The sequence below is a fragment of the Myodes glareolus genome, chromosome 24 (genome assembly GCF_982192425.1).
Source record: "Myodes glareolus chromosome 24, mMyoGla1.1, whole genome shotgun sequence".
Lineage (NCBI taxonomy): Eukaryota > Metazoa > Chordata > Mammalia > Rodentia > Cricetidae > Myodes > Myodes glareolus.
The window spans coordinates 17,131,132-17,149,297 of NC_142049.1; the positions used below are offsets into that span (position 1 = coordinate 17,131,132).

At 45.6% G+C, this 18,166-nt stretch overlaps 1 protein-coding gene across 1 annotated transcript in view; it reads right to left on the reverse strand.

Moving 5' to 3' along the window:
• Wdr93 (WD repeat domain 93) overlaps positions 1–18,166 on the reverse strand; it is a 45,811-nt gene that overhangs the window by 12,554 nt on the left and 15,091 nt on the right. The window contains exons 7-15 of the mRNA XM_048434886.3: positions 17,465–17,503; positions 12,088–12,123; positions 10,851–10,935; positions 7,809–7,986; positions 5,992–6,059; positions 5,424–5,510; positions 4,144–4,263; positions 3,015–3,228; positions 110–173 (exon numbers count right to left, since the gene is read on the reverse strand). Coding sequence (XP_048290843.2) covers positions 110–173; positions 3,015–3,228; positions 4,144–4,263; positions 5,424–5,510; positions 5,992–6,059; positions 7,809–7,986; positions 10,851–10,935; positions 12,088–12,123; positions 17,465–17,503 — 891 coding nt within the window. The remainder of the gene's footprint in view (positions 1–109; positions 174–3,014; positions 3,229–4,143; positions 4,264–5,423; positions 5,511–5,991; positions 6,060–7,808; positions 7,987–10,850; positions 10,936–12,087; positions 12,124–17,464; positions 17,504–18,166) is intronic.

An 18,166-nucleotide genomic window follows, 5' to 3' on the forward strand; every position in this document is an offset into this window, starting at 1 on the left:
TCCATTTACATATCCAAAGCAAATCCAATGCCTAGCATGCAGTAGGCTGGCAGCAACTGTTTCTGGAAGGGATGATGAACACACTCACAGAAGATGACCGAGGACCTACCATGCCAGGTAAGGCTGGGACTGGGGCCACTGTACAGATGGCTTCTTCCAGGTGCTTCGTGGGCCTATGGGGCACAAAAAGGGCACTCTCTTCTGCAAAGGTTTGAAGCTTTTATTATCTTTCCTAGGTATTATTTCTATTTTGTGTATGAGTGCTCGATATACATGCCCACGTGCCAGAGGAGGACATTTGATCCTATTACAGATGGCTGTGAGCCACCATGTGATTGGTGGGAATGGAACTCAGAACCTCTGGAAAAGCAGCCAGTGCACTTAACCACTGTGCCATCTCTCCAATCCCGAGAGAAACAGTTAATGTTTACCAGTAGATATATGAAGGGATCATTCACAGTAGCAAAACAAACAAACAACAAAACCAGGAACAGTGTAGGTACTCACCAGCAGGAGGCTGCTTTTGCAGCAGAATATAACACACAATGGAAACTGAACTGGATGGAGGTGCATACATGTGCCCACATGTATAGCTTTCATGGTCAATGTTATAAAGCAAGTCAGAATAAACAGAATGAATAGAAAGCAAATTGAAGGCTCACAGAATATGATTCCAGTCATAATTTCCTAAGTACACACAACTTAATGCATTGTTTAGAGGCAAAATCATACAAAGATGGTAAATCCTTAAACCAAAGGAATAAGTAAAGGAAAAAACAGTGTGGTGGTACACGCCTTTAATCCCAGGACTCAGGTGGCAGAGGAAGGCAGATCTCCGTGAGTTTGAGGCCAGCTGGTCTACAACGTGAATTCCAGGACAACCAGGACTGTTACACAGAGAAACCCTGTCTTAAAAAAAAAAAAAAAAAAAAAAAGGAAGGAAGGAAGAAGGAAGAGAGAAAGAAAGAAAGAAAGAAAGAAAGAAAGAAAGAAAGAAAGAAAGAAAGGAAAGGAAAGGAAAATTATGTGGAAATTGGAAAAAAAAAACCCAACCCAAATATTTAGCAGCAACTCTCCTAAAAACAGGGGCTGTAGAGCTGGGTCAGTGATTAAACACACTTGGTTTTCCAGAGGACTGGAGCTGGGTTCTCAGCACCCATATGCTAGCTAACAACAGCATGTCGCTTCAGTTCCAGGGCATCTGAAACCCTTTCCTGTCCTCTGCAGGTGCTACATGCACACGGCGCACAAATATACATGCAGCCAAGCAATCATACACTTAAATAAAAATAAATTTTTAATATATCTCAACTAAGGGAGCCATTTTAGGGTTTGCAAGAGACTTGATTCTGGAGGGTCCAAGGAGAGGTCCCCAGATTGTTCCCTGGACAGCAGAGGAGAAGGTGCCTGAACTGGCCTTGGCCCATAACCATACTGATGAATATTTTGCATATCACCATAGAACCTTCATCTGGCGATGGATGGAGATAGAGACTGAGACACACATTGGAACACTGGACTTAACTCCCTAGGTCCAAATGAGAAGCAGAAGGAGGGAGAACGTGAGCAAGGAAGACAGGATCAGAGGGAACCCTCATCCGACGATGGATGGAGATAGAGATGGAGACCCACATTGGAGCACTGGACTGAGCCCCCAAGGTCCAAATGAGGAGCATGAAAAAGGAAGTCAGGACCGCGAAGGGTGCGTTCACCCACTGATACAAGGGGACTGATCGAATGAGAGCTCACCAAGGCCAGCTGGACTGGGACTGAACGAGCATGTGATCAAACCGGATTCTCTGAATGTGGCTGACATGGGGGCTGACTGAGAAGCCATTGACAATGGCACTGGGTCTTGTTTCATCTGCATGTACTGGCTTTTTGGGATCCTAGTCTGTTTGGATGCTCACCTTCCTAGACCTGGAGGGAGAAGGGAGGAACTTGAACTTCCCACAGGGCAGGAAACCCTGACTGCTCTTAGGACTGGAGAGGGAGGAGGAGAGGGAGTATGGGGAGTGGGGGGAATGGGAGGGTATTGGGAGGAGGGGAGGAAGTGGAAATTTTTATAAATAAATAAAATAAAAAATAAATAAATTTTTATAAAAGCTAAGGAAACAAAAAGTTTCCCACTGTTTGAACATGGGCGTGGCCAGGGCATGTGCCTCTCCATTAAGATCTTAGCAGACATCAGAAAATCCAGAAGGGCAAGAAGCATGTGCACTTTGCTGTTGCCCTCTCTTGCGGATGGGCAAGCTCAGACTGGCATGTGAGGAGCCTCGGGCAGCCAGCAGGAGAGAGCAGGAGGAAGGAACCAGGGTTTCCTGGTCAACAGGAGTGGGAGAGAAGTTATCCTAGGCCCTAGCCTGCGCATGATGAGCCACCAGTGGCCTGCAAGCACCTGCGCAAGCTAGGTAAGGCCAGTGGAGACCGGATCTGGATAGCTGCAGGCATGGGGGTGATGCTGAAGGACTGCTTTCTGCGGCCAGTCATATTGAGGAAGATTTGCTATGTGGCAGCTGACAGCAACCTTCAAGGAGAAAGGAGGAGGATGTGAGGATGTGATCAGTTCCCTGGGGAACAGGAGATGATCAGCTTCTGCTGGGCACAGTTTATCTCATCAATGTGTGCGCGCGCGCGCACACACACACACACACACACTGTATGGATTCATTTACACGCATACAACATTAAAAAAAAACATTTTTGAGACAGGGTCTCACTATGTAACCCAAGCTCCTTTGCTTCCTGGATGCTAAGATTAAAGGTGTGTGCCACCATGCCTGGCCTTATTTTTTTTTTAATTTTTTTCTTAAAGATCTCTGGGGAAATTGATGAAAGTTATTCTGGGAGAGCTGAGCCTCTCTGTGGTCACATGGCATGGGGAAGGGACAGTTTTTCTAGAGAACTGTGCCCTACCCACAGGCCACTGTGCCCAGGCCAGGAGGGTGGCAGGTATGGCGGTGGGCTCTAGGCAGAGGCTGCCAGTCTTTCCTGTCTGACCCTGAGCCACTGACCTCTCCACAAGCACCTCGCTGGTGGGTCCCCTGGTCCCGCTGGCTGTCACCAGGTGGAGGGAAGCATCAGTGCAGAGCACCACACACATCATTTCAGACTTCACCGGGCCTTCCGGATACACGTTCCGTCCTTCGTGCACCAGGAAGAATCTTAGGAAGTGAATGCTTTGGCAGAAACACCCCTCGGGCAGAGCAATGACCCCAAAGAGGAATCCTGGGGAGAAAAAAAATTACTCTAGCTGATCAGAAAAGATGAGGTAGCAGTCATGGGTTCTAGTTCTGTGACCAGGAAGTGTGTGAGGGGCATGTGTCGGATAAGGACCAAGTCAAGCAATGTGCAGCCTCTGCAAAGGGAAAACCCATGCCCATTGCAGAAGAACCATCGGGAAGAATCTTGTGCCTAGAGAGGAGCTGGGGGATGGAAGTCCAAGGCCTTAGCCTTGGAGGGGAAGAAGCAGTAATGGAATGGAGGTATCTACAGCCCAGTGGACCTGCAGCTGCTCAAGGGATGGCACACAGCTACAGAAGGTGTGGCTTTAGAAACTGTATGTGTGGGCAGCCAAACAGAATCTTCCGATACCCTCCCCACGGGTTGAGAACAAGCTGTTGGCTATGGGGCTGTGAGTCACTGTTGATTCACGATCCATGTTGAAGCCTGGCTTGTGGATCCTTCCAGATGTGACCATCTCTGCATATGCCAGGCTGGCCCAGGAACCTGGACCACTGCTGGTCTTGCGTTGACCACTTTCTAGGTCCCTCAGCTCTAATACCAGCAGAGTTCCCGCTGATTGGCATGGGGCAGCACAGCATGGAAGAAGCCCTGCTTTCTTTGAGAGCAGGGGCAGAGGCTGCAGGACCTCTCAGGCTATGCTGGGAGCCATATCTTCCCTGCAGTGGGACAGGGGAAGCGATGGCTGTGCTCTCAGGAGCTGATGTACTACCAGGCACAGAGCCAGCTCTCAGTGAGAACATAGGCAACAGAAGCTAGTGCGTTCCAGGAAGGAAGCAGGGGAAGCAGGCTCAGCTGCCCCAAGAGGACTATGAACATAAATGAAGGAATCCCCAGCTCCTGGAGGCTCACTGAGGGGACCCATCAGGTGCTCAGTCAGGAGGGAGATGGGGAACTCACCTTGGGCCAGGTCCCACAGAATGAGCACACCGTCCTCACAGGCAAGGGCCAGGTAGGAGGAGGAGCTGCTGATCTGAGACACTGCAATGGGCGCTGCACAGGGCCACACGTTCTCGCAGTCTAGAGGGAAGAGACATTTGCCAGGCCCCGCCCCGCCCAGCACCTCCACCCAGGGAATCTGAGGCCCAGACTGGTCTATCCGACCCAGGCTCTGAGCACTGGGAGCCCCTTGTCTAGACTCTCCACCTCTCTTCAGTACTGTGTCCTTTCCCAGAGTAAAATAAATCACAGCTAATGGTTAGGGGCTATTTGCAGGCATGCGCAGGACATAGGCTTCACAGGTCACAGGTAGTATTTCATTTAACTTTCATAAGGGTTCTATGCAGCAGGTCCTGTTACAACTGCATCACATAGGTAAGACTGAGAAATAAACAAGCAGCTTGACTATGGTCATAGCCAATCAGTAGACAAGCGGGGAGGAGGGGGATTAGAAGCCAGGCTGCCTGCCTGCTAGAGGAAAACTCGTCCTTCTGCATGCATACTGCATACTTAACCTGGCTTCTCTTTCTTCCTCTCTCTCTCTCTCTCTCTCTCTCTCTCTCTCTCTCTCTCTCTCGGGTTTATCTATGTAGCTTTGGAGCCTATCCTGAAACTTACTCGGCAGGCCAGGTTGGCCTTGAACTCAGAGAGATCCACCTGTCTCTGCATGTGCCACCACTGCCTGGCTTTAACCTGACTTCAGAAGCACAGCATGAATGTAAAAAGCACAGGTGCCAGCCACTCAAGACTTATCCTGAGCGGACTGCACATAGGGCTGTGTCCATGGATATGTCCGGCAACAATCACTACCTGTGTTATAGCTTTAAAGGATTTTTCCTATATTGAACCCTCTGGATTTTGCCACTTACAGCCAATACACTCAACTTACAGTGATGTATAATACCTGAGTTTTGTTTCAAAGAAAAAAAAATGGGATGGGAAGCAACTGGCCTGAAACTACACCTTTTACATACAGAAGGCCAAGCACTGGCCTTCTGAAGCTAAACCCATTCTCCGTTCACATCACATTCTGTAGGGCCCTGTGCACTGGACTCGGGGCACTGTCACTACTGACAAGAAACATGACAGTTGGGGACAAACCCCAAGCACCCACTGAGCACCCCACTTCTGCCTGCACAGCTCCGGGTCCCTCAGGACACACTCTGATAGCTCAGCTGGAGAAGCACAGGCTCTCAGAGCCCCGAGCTAAGGCACTGTCTCAGCCTCGATAGTTAAAGTACCAGTTTTATCCTTCAAAGTTTTGTTCAGCGAATAGAGGAAGAAGTTATGACTTCCAGTCCAGTGTATGCTGAGGACACAGGCTGCCCCTGGAGGTGGGGAGAAAAGAAAGGGCGTTATAGACAGCAGGTAGCCTTTGGTTTGTGTCCTGCCTGTCAAGTCTGGAATGTTTTGTTCTAATGGGTTCCTCTCGGCAGAAAGATGGACTTCCCAGGAAGGACAGTTGGTACCTCCCTGGAGGCTATTCCTAGTGTAGGCTACAACTGCCTTTGGCTGCTTTTCATCTTCTAGACAGACATCAGAGTTTGATCTGGTTGCTACGCGTTCATAACCAGAAGCAGCGTGACAGACTTATGCTCACACGCCCTTCTAGGGCAGTCCCTCCCTGAAGTCCTGTGCCTTCCATCTTAGGGAAACTGGGCTCAGAGACACATATCCAGACAGACACTGCCAAGCTATGGCTGGCAGCCTGATTTCCACCTTCATTCCTGCCCACTACGCCAGGTCTGCCATGTGGCACACCTCCAGGAGGCCCCCTGCCCAGATGACTACCGTCCCACTCTTGCTTACCTGGACAGCTCTTGACATCCATTGGCACTGGGATCATGGAGTGAGTAAGGAAGTGGAATGTGGCCGTGCTGGGAAAGACAGACAGGAGTCAGAGCCACGTAGACCCCTTAGCAAGAAGAGATCTGGCACAATATGTGACTAAGATCAGAATGGCTTAATTTCTGGGGATGAGCCTCCCAGAGCCTCATGACAGCCCCATGCTTGAGCTGAGGGGCCACACAGACCTTGGTCACAGATGAAGACAGTGTTAGTGAAGTTGTGGGTCACTCATAGGCCAGCAGGGTACGGTTGGAGACTCTGCCAAAGGAACTTCCCATACACACCTTTAGAAGGCCTTGTCTGTCCTCAGAGGAGATCTCTTAAAGGCCAGACATGGGTGACATCCCATAAATGCTTTCTCACCAGGGGGTCACAAAACTCAAAGTGTGCTGATAAAGTACTCCTTTATTTGGAATACTTGTGGATTCTCATGGTATTTCCACAGTGGATAATACATGTGGTCCCTAAATATCTTTCTGGGCAGAAGGAACTAAGTGGGAACCATCAAGCCAGGCAAGGGTCTCAGCTCACAATAAAGGGTTGCCATCAAGGCTCAGCCTTCAGAATCTATATCCTGAGGTGAGTACATTCAAGGTGCACTTGGCAGCAAGATGGGAGATCTCACTTGTCATGGGTAAACAAGATTGCTCCAAAGTCATGCACAGCTTTGAGGCAAGTTGGTTCTTAAAACCACGGCTACTTCAGACACTGAGCTTAGTTCTGACCATCAGAACGTGTGCTAATGAGGCTTGCCTGCTGACTGAGGTGTTAGCATAAGCTATTGCTAACATACTGTAATAACTATAGACCTATACAACATCGCGTTTAGAAAGACACGAGAGCCTGGTGTGACGCTCAGCAGCAGGGATCCTGCCTGGCACACAGAGACCCAGTGCTGTAAAATAGCAAGAAATAGCGGTAACTTTTTTCTTTCTTTCTTTCTTTCTTTCTTTCTTTCTTTCTTTCTTTCTTTCTTTCTTATCTTTGTTGTTATCTTTTCTTCATGTGCTTTTTCCTTTTTGGAAACCAGAAAGAAACAGAGATGACGTCATGCACGTATCTAACTCTATCTCATCTCCATAGGTACATATGAAACTACTGCTTCTTTTCCCTTGTCTGGGGTGCTGGACTTTGAACCCAGGCTCTGGGCTTATCAGACAGTGTTCTGCTGAGCCATATAGCTATTTCTTCTTTAACATTCTAGTTCCCAGCTTTCGTTCTAGCTGTATTTAAACAAGCCCCACAGAACATTTTACAAGGATCTGCTGGGACTGGAGAGAGTGCTCAGTGGTTACGATCACTGGCTGTGGTTCTAGAGCATTTGGGGTCCCAGCACCCCCGTGATGGTAGCTCACAACTGTCTATAATCTGGTTCCCATGGATGATCTGAGGCCCTCTTTTGATCTCTACCGGTACTGCATGTACATGGTACACAGACAGACATGTAGGCAAAACACCCATGCACAAAATTTAATAAGTTAATTAAGTAAAATTAAAATAAACTTTTAAGAAGAATCTGCTGAAGTTCTCCCAAGCTCAAAGAGGTTTTAGAGGGGGACTAATCCAGGATGCGTACACGGGACCAGTGAGCACAGAGCCAGCAGCGGCTCTTCAGCTATGCAGGAAGCAGGGCCTGGCAACCTCCTTCCACAGGCTCACCTGAGAGGCTCCTCCTCCCCCAGGCTCACCTGAGCAGCTCCTTCCTCAGGCTCAGCTGAGCTTACGTAGATCCTCCTCCCCCAGGCTCAACTGAGTGGCTCCTCATTCCCCAAGCTCACCTGAGTTGAGCTGGCTCCTCCTCCCACTCCCCTTCCAGGTACTTCCTGTAGGAGGCACGGAAGATCTCCACGTGCTGTCCCCACTGCACATCCTTGATGAAGTGATTCTGCCCGGAGCCCAGCCCACAGTAGTCCTCTATCTTTGAAAAAATCTCCAAGGGGCTTTTAAATGTGGTACCTGGATTGAAGAGATCCCAGGATTCAATGAAATCCTGTTTCCCTTTGCTGGCTCCTTCACAAGCCTCAACTCAGAAACCCACAGTGGATCTATGAACCAGGGATCCAGCTCCGGCCACCCTCTCCCTTTAATGCACAGGCTCAGAGAGTCCAGGCAAAGGGCAAATGTTCTCCCTCTCTGCACCTCCAACCCAACACCCCAGGCTTTCTGCAAAAGGGCCAAGGAAATGCCGGTGGTGTGCTAGGGCCTGTGCTGCTGTTTCTCCAACAAAGAAAGGCCCGACCTGGCAATGACCATCACTTCCCGCTATTCTTACACAGTCTCTGCCTCGTTTGCACTCTAGAGCTAGGAGTAAAACCCAGGATCTCATGCCCAGCAGGCAATCACTCCCATTAAGACATTCCCAGTCCACTATGCTATCCTGTGCCTGCGTGCATGTGTGCGTGCGTGTGTGCGTGCGTGCGTGCATGCGTGCGTGCGTGCGTGCGTGTGTGTGTGTGTGTGTGTGTGTGTGCGTGCGCGGTGTCTGTACACTTGTTACTATAGGTATGTGTGAAGGCCAGAGGTAGACATCAGCTGTCTTTCCTTGATCTCTACCTTTAGTCTCAGAGACAGGGTCTCTCAGTGAATTTGAAGTTCATTGACTAAGCTAGACTGAACGGACGACTAGCTTCAGGGATCCAGTGCCCACATGGCCTCCCAGTTCTGGGGTTATAAGGCACACACCATCACACAACACTTTTTATGTGGGTTCCGGGGATCTGAACTCAGGTCATCAGGCTTATGAGGAGACACTGTACCTACTGAACTATATCCTGGACCACTACTGCCATTCTTACACAGGTCTCTTGGTATTTACAAGTCTCTCTCTCTCTCTCTCTCTCTCTCTCTCTCTCTCTCTCTCTCTCTCTCTCTTTATCTATCTATTTATCTCAAGATGTGATAGAGAATGACCTTGAATTCATGATCCTCCTGCCTCTGCCTACGTAAATGCTAGGATTACAGATTCATCTTTTTTTGTTTGTTTGTTTGTTTGTTTTGAGACGTGAAACTAGGTTTCTCTCTGTAGCTCTGGCTGTCCTGGAACTCACTCTGTAGACCAGGCTGACCTTGAACTCACAGAGATCTGCCTGCCTCTGCCTTCTGAGTGCTGGGGTTAAAGGCGTGTGCCACCACTGCCCAGCTGATTAATTTTTTCTCAATTACTGCAGTTTTACAAAAAACCTTTAACTTTTTTTTATAATATATATTTATTTATGTGTGTGTTGCTTGTACCACATGCATTCTTGGTGCTCACAGAGGTCAGAAGAGGGGGCCAATTCCCCGGAACTGGAGCTATTGATAGTTGTAACCACCATGTAGCTGATGGGACCCAAACGTGGGTCACCTATAAGAGCAACAAGTGCTCTTAGCCACTGCTCCATCTCTCCAGCCCTTGTAACAAATCTTGCGAGTCCTATCACTAATTTCTTTTAAATTTTTTAATGACTTTTTATTTCCCGCGCGTGGTGTTTGGCCTGCATGTCTGTGTTGTATGTGCATGCCCGCTGTCCATGGAGGCCAGACTCGGTGTCAGGTCCCCTCTGACTGGAATGAGCCACCACGTGGGTGCTACGAAATGAGCGTGGGTCCTCTGTAAGAACAACACATGTCCTTACTGCCAAGCCACGTCCCCAGCTTCCATTAATATTATCTTTTTAAGTCAATACTATTCTTTGGCCTTTGCATTTCTCTCTGATTTTTTCTCCAAAATAATTTATTTATTTTTATTTTATGTACATTGATGTTTTGCCTGCATATATGTCTGTGTGAGGGTGTCAGATCCTCTGGAACTGGAGTTACAGACTGTCATAAACTCCCTGGTGGGTGCTGGGAATTGAACCCTGGGTCCTCTGGAAGAGCAGCCAGCGCTCTTAACTGCTAAGCCATCTTTCCAACCCTTTCTCTTTGATTTTTAACGGCTGCAAAGTATTCCTTTGTACAAATATACTAGATTTTACCTACAAGTCTGCTGTCCTTGTCAATAACGCTATGAAGTCTATGGGTGTGGTAAACATTTTTATTGGTATGTCTTTGAGACCATGTGAATGCCAAGATACTCCATACTCTCTGCTTATAATGGCTCACTGCTTTCCTCTTCTTGGCCAACTCTTACTTAGCCTTCTAGACTTTGCTCCAATATCCCTTCATTTGATAAAGCCTTTGTTTATCCCCGGGCAGAGTGAGACATTCCTTTCTGTTTTCACAGTCCTAAATGTTTCCAGTTACTATATTTAAAATACCGCACTGTGGCTTCCGTCTACTCTCCCTTGGTAGACCTTCAGCTTCTAGAATGAAGGAGATTTGCCTTTCTGGTCTCCATGCTTGTTTGCAGACATTAAGCAAAAGAGTGATAATGACTTATATGGAAGTATGGGAATGAGTTAATTCTTCCTAGTAATCTCTTTGATCTCCTAATTCTGTTTTTCAAAGATTTATTTATTTATTATGTCTAGTGTTCTGCCTACATGTATGCCTGCAGCCAGAAGAGGGCACCAGATCTCACTACAGTTGGTTGTGAGCGACCATATAATTGCTGGGAATTGAACTCAGGACCTTTGGAAGTGCAGCCAGGGCTCTTAACCTGTGAACCATCTCTCCAGCCCCAATCTCCTAATTCTACTAACTGAATTCTTGTAATATTTGTGCTTCCTTTTGGTTTTTAGTCCTAAGGCCTCAGAGTTTAAAAAAAAATGCTTTTTAGAATTGTGCATTTAATTACATATTACCGCTAATAAGTAGGAAACAAGAGCATGGGGTAGGGCTAGTAAGGAAAACAAAAGAGGAAACAACAGCAAAAGAAACAAGTGCTACCTCTTACTTACCTGCTATGGGCTTAGGCGGTTTAATCTTCATTACATAAACTGGAGGACTCAACTTAATGTCACTTTTAAAATGAATGTTTAAGTCCTAAAATAAGGCAAAGGCACAATAAACTAACAAAGGAGATTATGTGGAATCATTAAAATAACCATTCTTAAGGATGCCAAAAAAAGAGAAAAATAAACAGGACAAGTAGAAATGGAAAAGAAAGAAATGGAAAACTCAAACTTGCCAATAACAACATTAAATGTAAATGCTGTAAATACTATACTTAGGAAGCAGATACATCAGTTCTGATTGCTAGGTGGAATTCACTCATTCTTATATCCCTGTGTTATCACCAATATTTACTGAATATGCATAATGCACCAAGCACAAAAATAAGAAAGACACATTAATGAAAATACAAATTTCAATTATATGATGTCAAAAACAAACTCCATTTAAGCCAGCACTTGGAAGGCTGAGACAGTAGGATTATGAGTTTGAGGCCATGCTGGGCTACAGGGCAAGTTTAAAATCAGCTTTAGCTACATAGAGAGATGCTGTATCAAATAGACACACACATACACACACACACACACAGAGAGAGAGAGAGAGAGAGAGAGAGAGAGAGAAACCCTACTTCAATTCTCACTTTAAATATAAACATATTAAAAATAAAACTATTAAAACTGGTGGTATATATTAACCCAAAATAATGAAAAGAAAGCTGGGGTGGCCGATGCTAATGTCTGACTTGGGTTTCTATCAGAACAGACTACTTCCAGAGCCAAAGAGGATGTGAGCAAAGTTAAAACGTTAGTTTGTCGGAAAACATAGCTCCTCAAACTGTTCTGCATCTAATAACAGGGTTTCAAAATACACAAACAAAAACCTCACAGAAGGGAGAAAACAAATACAGCCTTAGAGGCGCCGCCTCCAAAGGATGGTAGGATGAAGCACCCAGCCATGGGAGTGAAATAAAGCACGGATGTAGGAAGAAAAGCAAGAAGGATGCAGAGGATTTGAATCATTTGTCCAAAACAAGCAGAATTTACCATCTTTTCAAATGCATTTAACAATGTAAACCATATTTGGGGCACAAAACAAATCTTAATAGATTTGAAAGGTGTCACACTGCAAAAAACCCACTAAAATATTAGCAAACTGAAAGCAGCAAGCTGGATCTGTGAAGAGTCAGTCTTGACGACAGAACGGCACGGGACTGAGGAGCTAGTTCAGCGATAAGGTGTTTACCTGGACTGTATGAGGGCTTTGTCTTGGTCCCAAGCTCTGGAAAAAAAAACCCACAAATAATTCAGTAATGTTATGATCAAGAAAGAGAAATAGACAAAAGAAAAAACACAAAGGAAACATTTACACACATATCTTTGTTGTTGCTGGTGGTGAAGGTGGTGGTGGTGGGATATATGCATGTGTTTTGAGACAGGGTCTTACGATTTAGCTCTAGCTGTCCTGGAACTCACTATGTAGACCAGGCTGGCCTCGAACTCACAGAGATCCGCCTGCCTCTGCCTCCAGAGTGCTGGGATTAAAGGCGTGCGCCACACCCAGCTTCACACAGATGTCTTTATGAAATAGAATGCCTACATAAAATGAATTACCACCGAAACTGACTCAAAACATTAAAAAAAATGGACTGGACAGCATAGAAGTTGAAAACATAATAAAATTCCTTGCTGTTAATTAAGACCTCAGGACTCTCACGTAAGAGGAGGATATACAGCTTACCTTACAAGGAAGGCTAGCACAGCATGACACTGGAAGCCGAACAGAAAACTATCCAGACAAGTTCACACAGAAACAAGAAGCCAGACTCATGTCTCACATTTAAACTTGAAAATACCTGTGAACCTAGGATTATCGTGTGTGCGCATGTGTATGTGTGCGAGTGTCTGTGTAGATCACCCAAACAGAGCACACTACGAACAGCACAGCACAGGCTACGTAGCCAGCCTATGCAGGAGAGGTGTTTTTATTTATTTATTTTTGTTTTTATCAATTTGACACAAGCTAGGAGTCATTTGGGAAGAGGGACCTTCAGTTAGAAAATACCTCCATCTAGGCATCACAATCCCTGACTTCAAACTCTACTACAGAGCTACAGTACTGAAAACAGCCTGGTATTGGCATAAGAACAGACAGGAGGACCAATGGAACCAAATAGAAGATCCGGATATCAATCCACACATCTTCAAACACCTGATCTTTGATAAAGAAGCAAAAAATATCAAATGGAAAAAAGAAAGCATATTTAACAAGTGGTGCTGGCATAACTGGATATCAACATGTAAAAAAATGAAAATAGATCCATATCTATCACCATGCACAAAACTCAAGTCCAAATGGATCAAAGACCTCAGCATAAAGCCAGCCACACTAAATCTTATAGAAAAGAAAGTGGGACGTACACTTGAACGCATTGGCACAGGGAACCACTTCCTAAATATAACCCCAACAGCACAGACACTGAGAGAAACAATTAATAAATGGGACCTCCTGAAACTGAAAAGCTTCTGTAAAGTAAAAGACATAGTCAACAAGACAAAACAACAGCCTACATAATGGGAAAAGATCTTCACTAACCCCACATCAGACAGAAGTCTGATCTCCAAAATATACAAAGAACTCAAGAAATTGGACACCAAAAGAACACATAATCCAATTAAAAAAAAACAAAAACGGAGTACAGACCTAAACAGAGAACTCTCAACAAAGAAATCTAAAATGGCTGAAAGACACTTAAGGAAATGCTCAACATCCTTAGTCATCAGAGAAATGCAAATCAAAACAACTCTGAGATTCCATCTTACACCTGTAAGAATGGCCAAGATCAAAAACACTGATAACAACTTATGCTGGAGAGGTTGTGGGGAAAAGGGAACACTTCTGCATTGCTGGTGGGAATGCAAGCTGGTACAACCCCTTTGGATGCCAGTTGGTGATTTCTCAGAAAATTAGGAAACAACCTTCCTCAAGACCCAGTAATACCACTTTTGGGTATATATCCAAAGGATGCTCAATCGTGCCACAAGGACATGTGCTCAACTATGTTCATAGCAGCTTTGTTTGTCATAGCCAGAACCTGGAAACAACCTAAATGTCCCTTGACTGAAGAATGGATAAGGAAAATGTTTACACAATTGAGTACTACACAGCAGAAAAAAATAATGACATCTTGAATTTTGCAGGAAAATGGATGGAGCTAGAAAACATTATTTTGAGTGAGGTAACCCAGACACAGAAAGACAATTATCACATGTACTCACTCATAGGTGGTTTTTAAACATAAAGCAAAGAAAGCCAGTCTATAAACCACAATCTTGGAGAACTTAGACAACAATGTGGACACTAAGAGAGACTTACATGGATATAATCTACATGGGAAATAGAAAGTAGAAAAAGACAAGATCTCCTGAGTAAATTGGGAGCATAGAGACCTTGGGGGAGGATTGAAGGGGGGAGGGGACAGGCAGGGAGGGGAGCAGAGAAAAATGTAGAGCTCAATAAATATCAACAAAAAAAAAAAAAAGGAAAATACCTCCATCTGATTGGTCTGGGTGCTAGGGGTGGAGCATTTTCATCATTAATTATTGTTGTGAGAGGGTCCAGGCCACTGTGGGTGGTGCCACCCCTGGGCAGGTGGTTCTGGGTTGCACAAAAAGGAAGTTTAGCAAGTCACAGGGGGGAAGAAGCCACTAAGCAGCTTTCCTCCCTGGTCTCTGTTGCCAGGTCCCTGACTTGACTTCTGTCCTGGCCTCCCCTGATGAGAATCTGTGACATGGAAGCATAAGATGGGATAAGTCCTTTCCTCCACAAGTTGCTTTCAGTGTTTATCATAACAGCAAAGAACAAACTACTGCGAGAAGCCATCTCTTGGCTACATTACCTCATGGCGTGCACAACAATGATGGCAGTCTGTGCAGACGCAAGCCAAGCACTATCTTGCATTAGAGAGAAAAGGAAGGCCCAGGCTTATTCCCTCTTATGAGGATTCATGAGAGAGCACAAGCCAACGACCACTAGGTACCCTGCCCTGAAGGTTCTACAGCATTTCCCAAGTCTACTAGTCTAGGGACCAAGTCTTTGGTTATGGCGAACTCCCTGGACACCAACTACAATCTCAGCGTAGAATCTCAACCAAATATCAAACATACAGAGAAAGAAAACTGAATGGTTGTTGCCATGGCACAGGGGTGGAGAAAGGGTGGTGAGATCAGAGGCTACAAAGAAGCAGGTGGGCAGGATGAGCAACCTAAAGACTAATACGCTTGAGGCCACAGTAACAAAACAGTGCTGTGTGGGCAACCCGGCAGAACGGGAGTCTGTCTGCTCTTCTCATAGAGCCGCCACAAGCGGGTGGGTGTGCACAGATGGAGACATTCATTTGCCTCACTATGGAAACCTCTCCGAAAAATCTGTATGGATCCCACAGCATCCTGTTTTGTACCTTAAATACACACAAAGTTCATTTCTTTTAATGAGGAAAAAAACTTCGATCAAAGTCAATATCCATTCTTGATTTAAGTAAAACAAAACTCTTAGCAAGCTGAGGCTGGAGGGACAGACACAGGCTGAATTCGATACAGGCTAATTTACTGCCTCTCTTCAACATTTTTCGCAGGGACCCTGGAAAGTCTAAGAGAGCAAGAACAAGAAACGGACAAGGTTGTCAGGACTTGTATCTGTGGTTATGTCTACAAGACACAAAGTTATTAGACAGCAAGCAAGTCATGAGAAGGTCTATAAATGCCCAGGAAAGAGACCAGCAGGGCCAGGATGGGAGGAAGAGAACAAGGCGCTCACAGTCCAGCGGGGCCTGGAGGAACTCTCAGAGGCCTTCGTTCTGATGTGTGAATTCTGCACCTAAGAGCCTCTCTCTTTTAATAGATCGATTTTTGAAGTCGTGTGTTTGTGTGGAGGAGTGTGCATTAAGCGTAGGTGCCTGAGGAGGCCAAAAGTGAATTCAAATCCCCTGGAGCTGGAGTTACAGACAGTTGTAAGCTCCAGCTGTAGGTGCTGAGAACCAAACTCAGACTCTCTGCAAGGGCAACAAGTGCTCTTAATCACCGAGTCATCCCTTCATCTCTCCAGCACCCTTCATTTTTTTTTCTGAGAGTATCTCTTTAAATTCTGCACCTTCATTTAAGTAACATACAAAAATCAGTAAGTTCATATGAACCAATGTGGTAGAGACTTGTCTATTTTGAGACAGAGTCCTGTTTTGTAGCCCTGGCTGTCTATCCTGGAATTTACTATATAGACTAGGCTGACCTTGAATTTGCAGAAATCTGCCTGCCTCTGCTTCTTGAGTGTTGGGATTAAAATTGTGCACCACTGGGTGATAGTGCACGCCTTTAATCCCAGCACTCAGGAGGCAGAGGCAGGTGGATCTCTATGAGTTCGAGGCCAGCCTGGTCTACAGAGCGAGTTCCAGGGCCGGTTCCATAGCTACTGAGAAATCCTGTCTCGGAAAACCAACCAACCAACCAAATAAATAAATAATGTTGTGCACCACCATGTCTGTCTGTCTGTCTGCCTGTCGTCATCGCTGTCTTCACCGTCTCCTTCTTCTTCTTTTGCCTCCCCAGCCCTGAACATTCCTATCTGGAGGAGCCTTAACCGTTGCTTACGTCTTGAAGAATATTTCTTCTCTGAGAGAGAATTTCATGTACCACAGGCTGGCCTCATAATTGCTCCATAGTCAAGGAAGACTGAGAACTCTTGATCCTCCTGGATGGACCTCCCAGGTGCTGCAGGAGCCTATGCCTCCAGGCTGTCGGCTAGTGAGCTAACTTTTCCAAGAGTGATGTTGCCATGTGTTATTCATGTAGCTTGAGACAAAGTGTAACTTGAAGGGTGGAAGGAAGGACTCTCACAAGGGACCCCATTTCAGATGTTTGTGGGTCCTCTGCTAAACCTTAAGAAAGGGTATGCTCCATGTACCCCAGCACAGGAGTCTGTACCATCTCCCAAAGTATTCCAAGATGAAAATGAACCCCACAGCTCACTTGCCTTGGTGGACCACGCTGTCACAGCAGCAGGGGCAAACCCAGGTTTCATGGGGTCCTCTTCAAGGCAAAGAACAAAATCAGGACGTGGTAGTGTGTGTCTGGAATCCCAGCACGGGACGGCAGTGAAAAACTGATAGTTCAAGACCAGTGTGGGCTACATGGACACCCAGCCTCAAAAACAAATACCCACAAAGTCACCAACCCAGAACGCCCACAGCCATTCTAACCCACCCTACATGAGGGAGATCACAGCATAGGGAAATTAGAGTCTCGAGTGATGGCGATGGACACTTTGGCAAGTTTCATAGAAATCAAAGCACCACATCACGAGGGCCCCTGCCATGGCCTTGGAAGGGGCTTGACAGTGGTGGGGCTGGGTCGAGCTCCCTGAGCTTCAGACAAACCGGTCTCAGGTCACATGGTTTGAGGCTGTCTTCAGTGGTTGTAAGATTTGCGATTAAGACACAGAGATGCTGGGAGCAGGACCCCAGCAGGACATTTTAGCAGTACACTTGATAGAGGATTTCTTTTTCTCTTACAGGCATGGCCCCTTCAAATGTAACTTAGGTCTCTCTGAAGGCTGTCTTTAAGGTCCTTACCGTTTCCACACACTCTGAAGCAGCAGGCTCTGGAGTGCCCTGAGGAAGCAAAGGGGAAATTCACAATAGGTTTTCTGTGTGTTCCTGACTCCCTGCTGTCTTCAGAGATGTTCTTTCTACCCTGGTCCCACTTTTTTTCTTTTAAGAAGTGAATTCACGAGCTGCGTATGGTGGCGCTCACCTTTTAATACCAGCACTCAGGAGACAGAGGCAGGCAAGTCTCTGTGAGTTCGAGACTAAACTGATCTACAGAGTGAGTTCCAGGACAGCCAGGGCTGTTACACAGAGAAACCCTATCTGAAAAAACTAAACAAAACAACAAACAGTAACAACAAAAACAAGTGAATTCATGGTGTACACATGGAAGTTTACTATCTGGGCAGTCTCCTAGCCTGTAGGGTTTCAAGACGTGACCTTTAAGGTCTTTCAGGACCTTAAACTGTAGTTGGAGAAAGATGAAGTACTTAGAGACTATAGGTGTGGGATGAGTGGATCAGTTAGGACACCATTATAAAAATCAATGTTGGAGAAACTTGCAATGAGTATTTCTTTAATTTTTTATTATTTTATGTTATATATATTTTATTATATTGTAATTAATTTTTGATAAATGGAATTAAAATTTAATATCGAATTAAATAGTTCAATTTAAAATTTTAATATTTAAAAAAATAATTTAGTTTAATAATTAATTTACGTTTA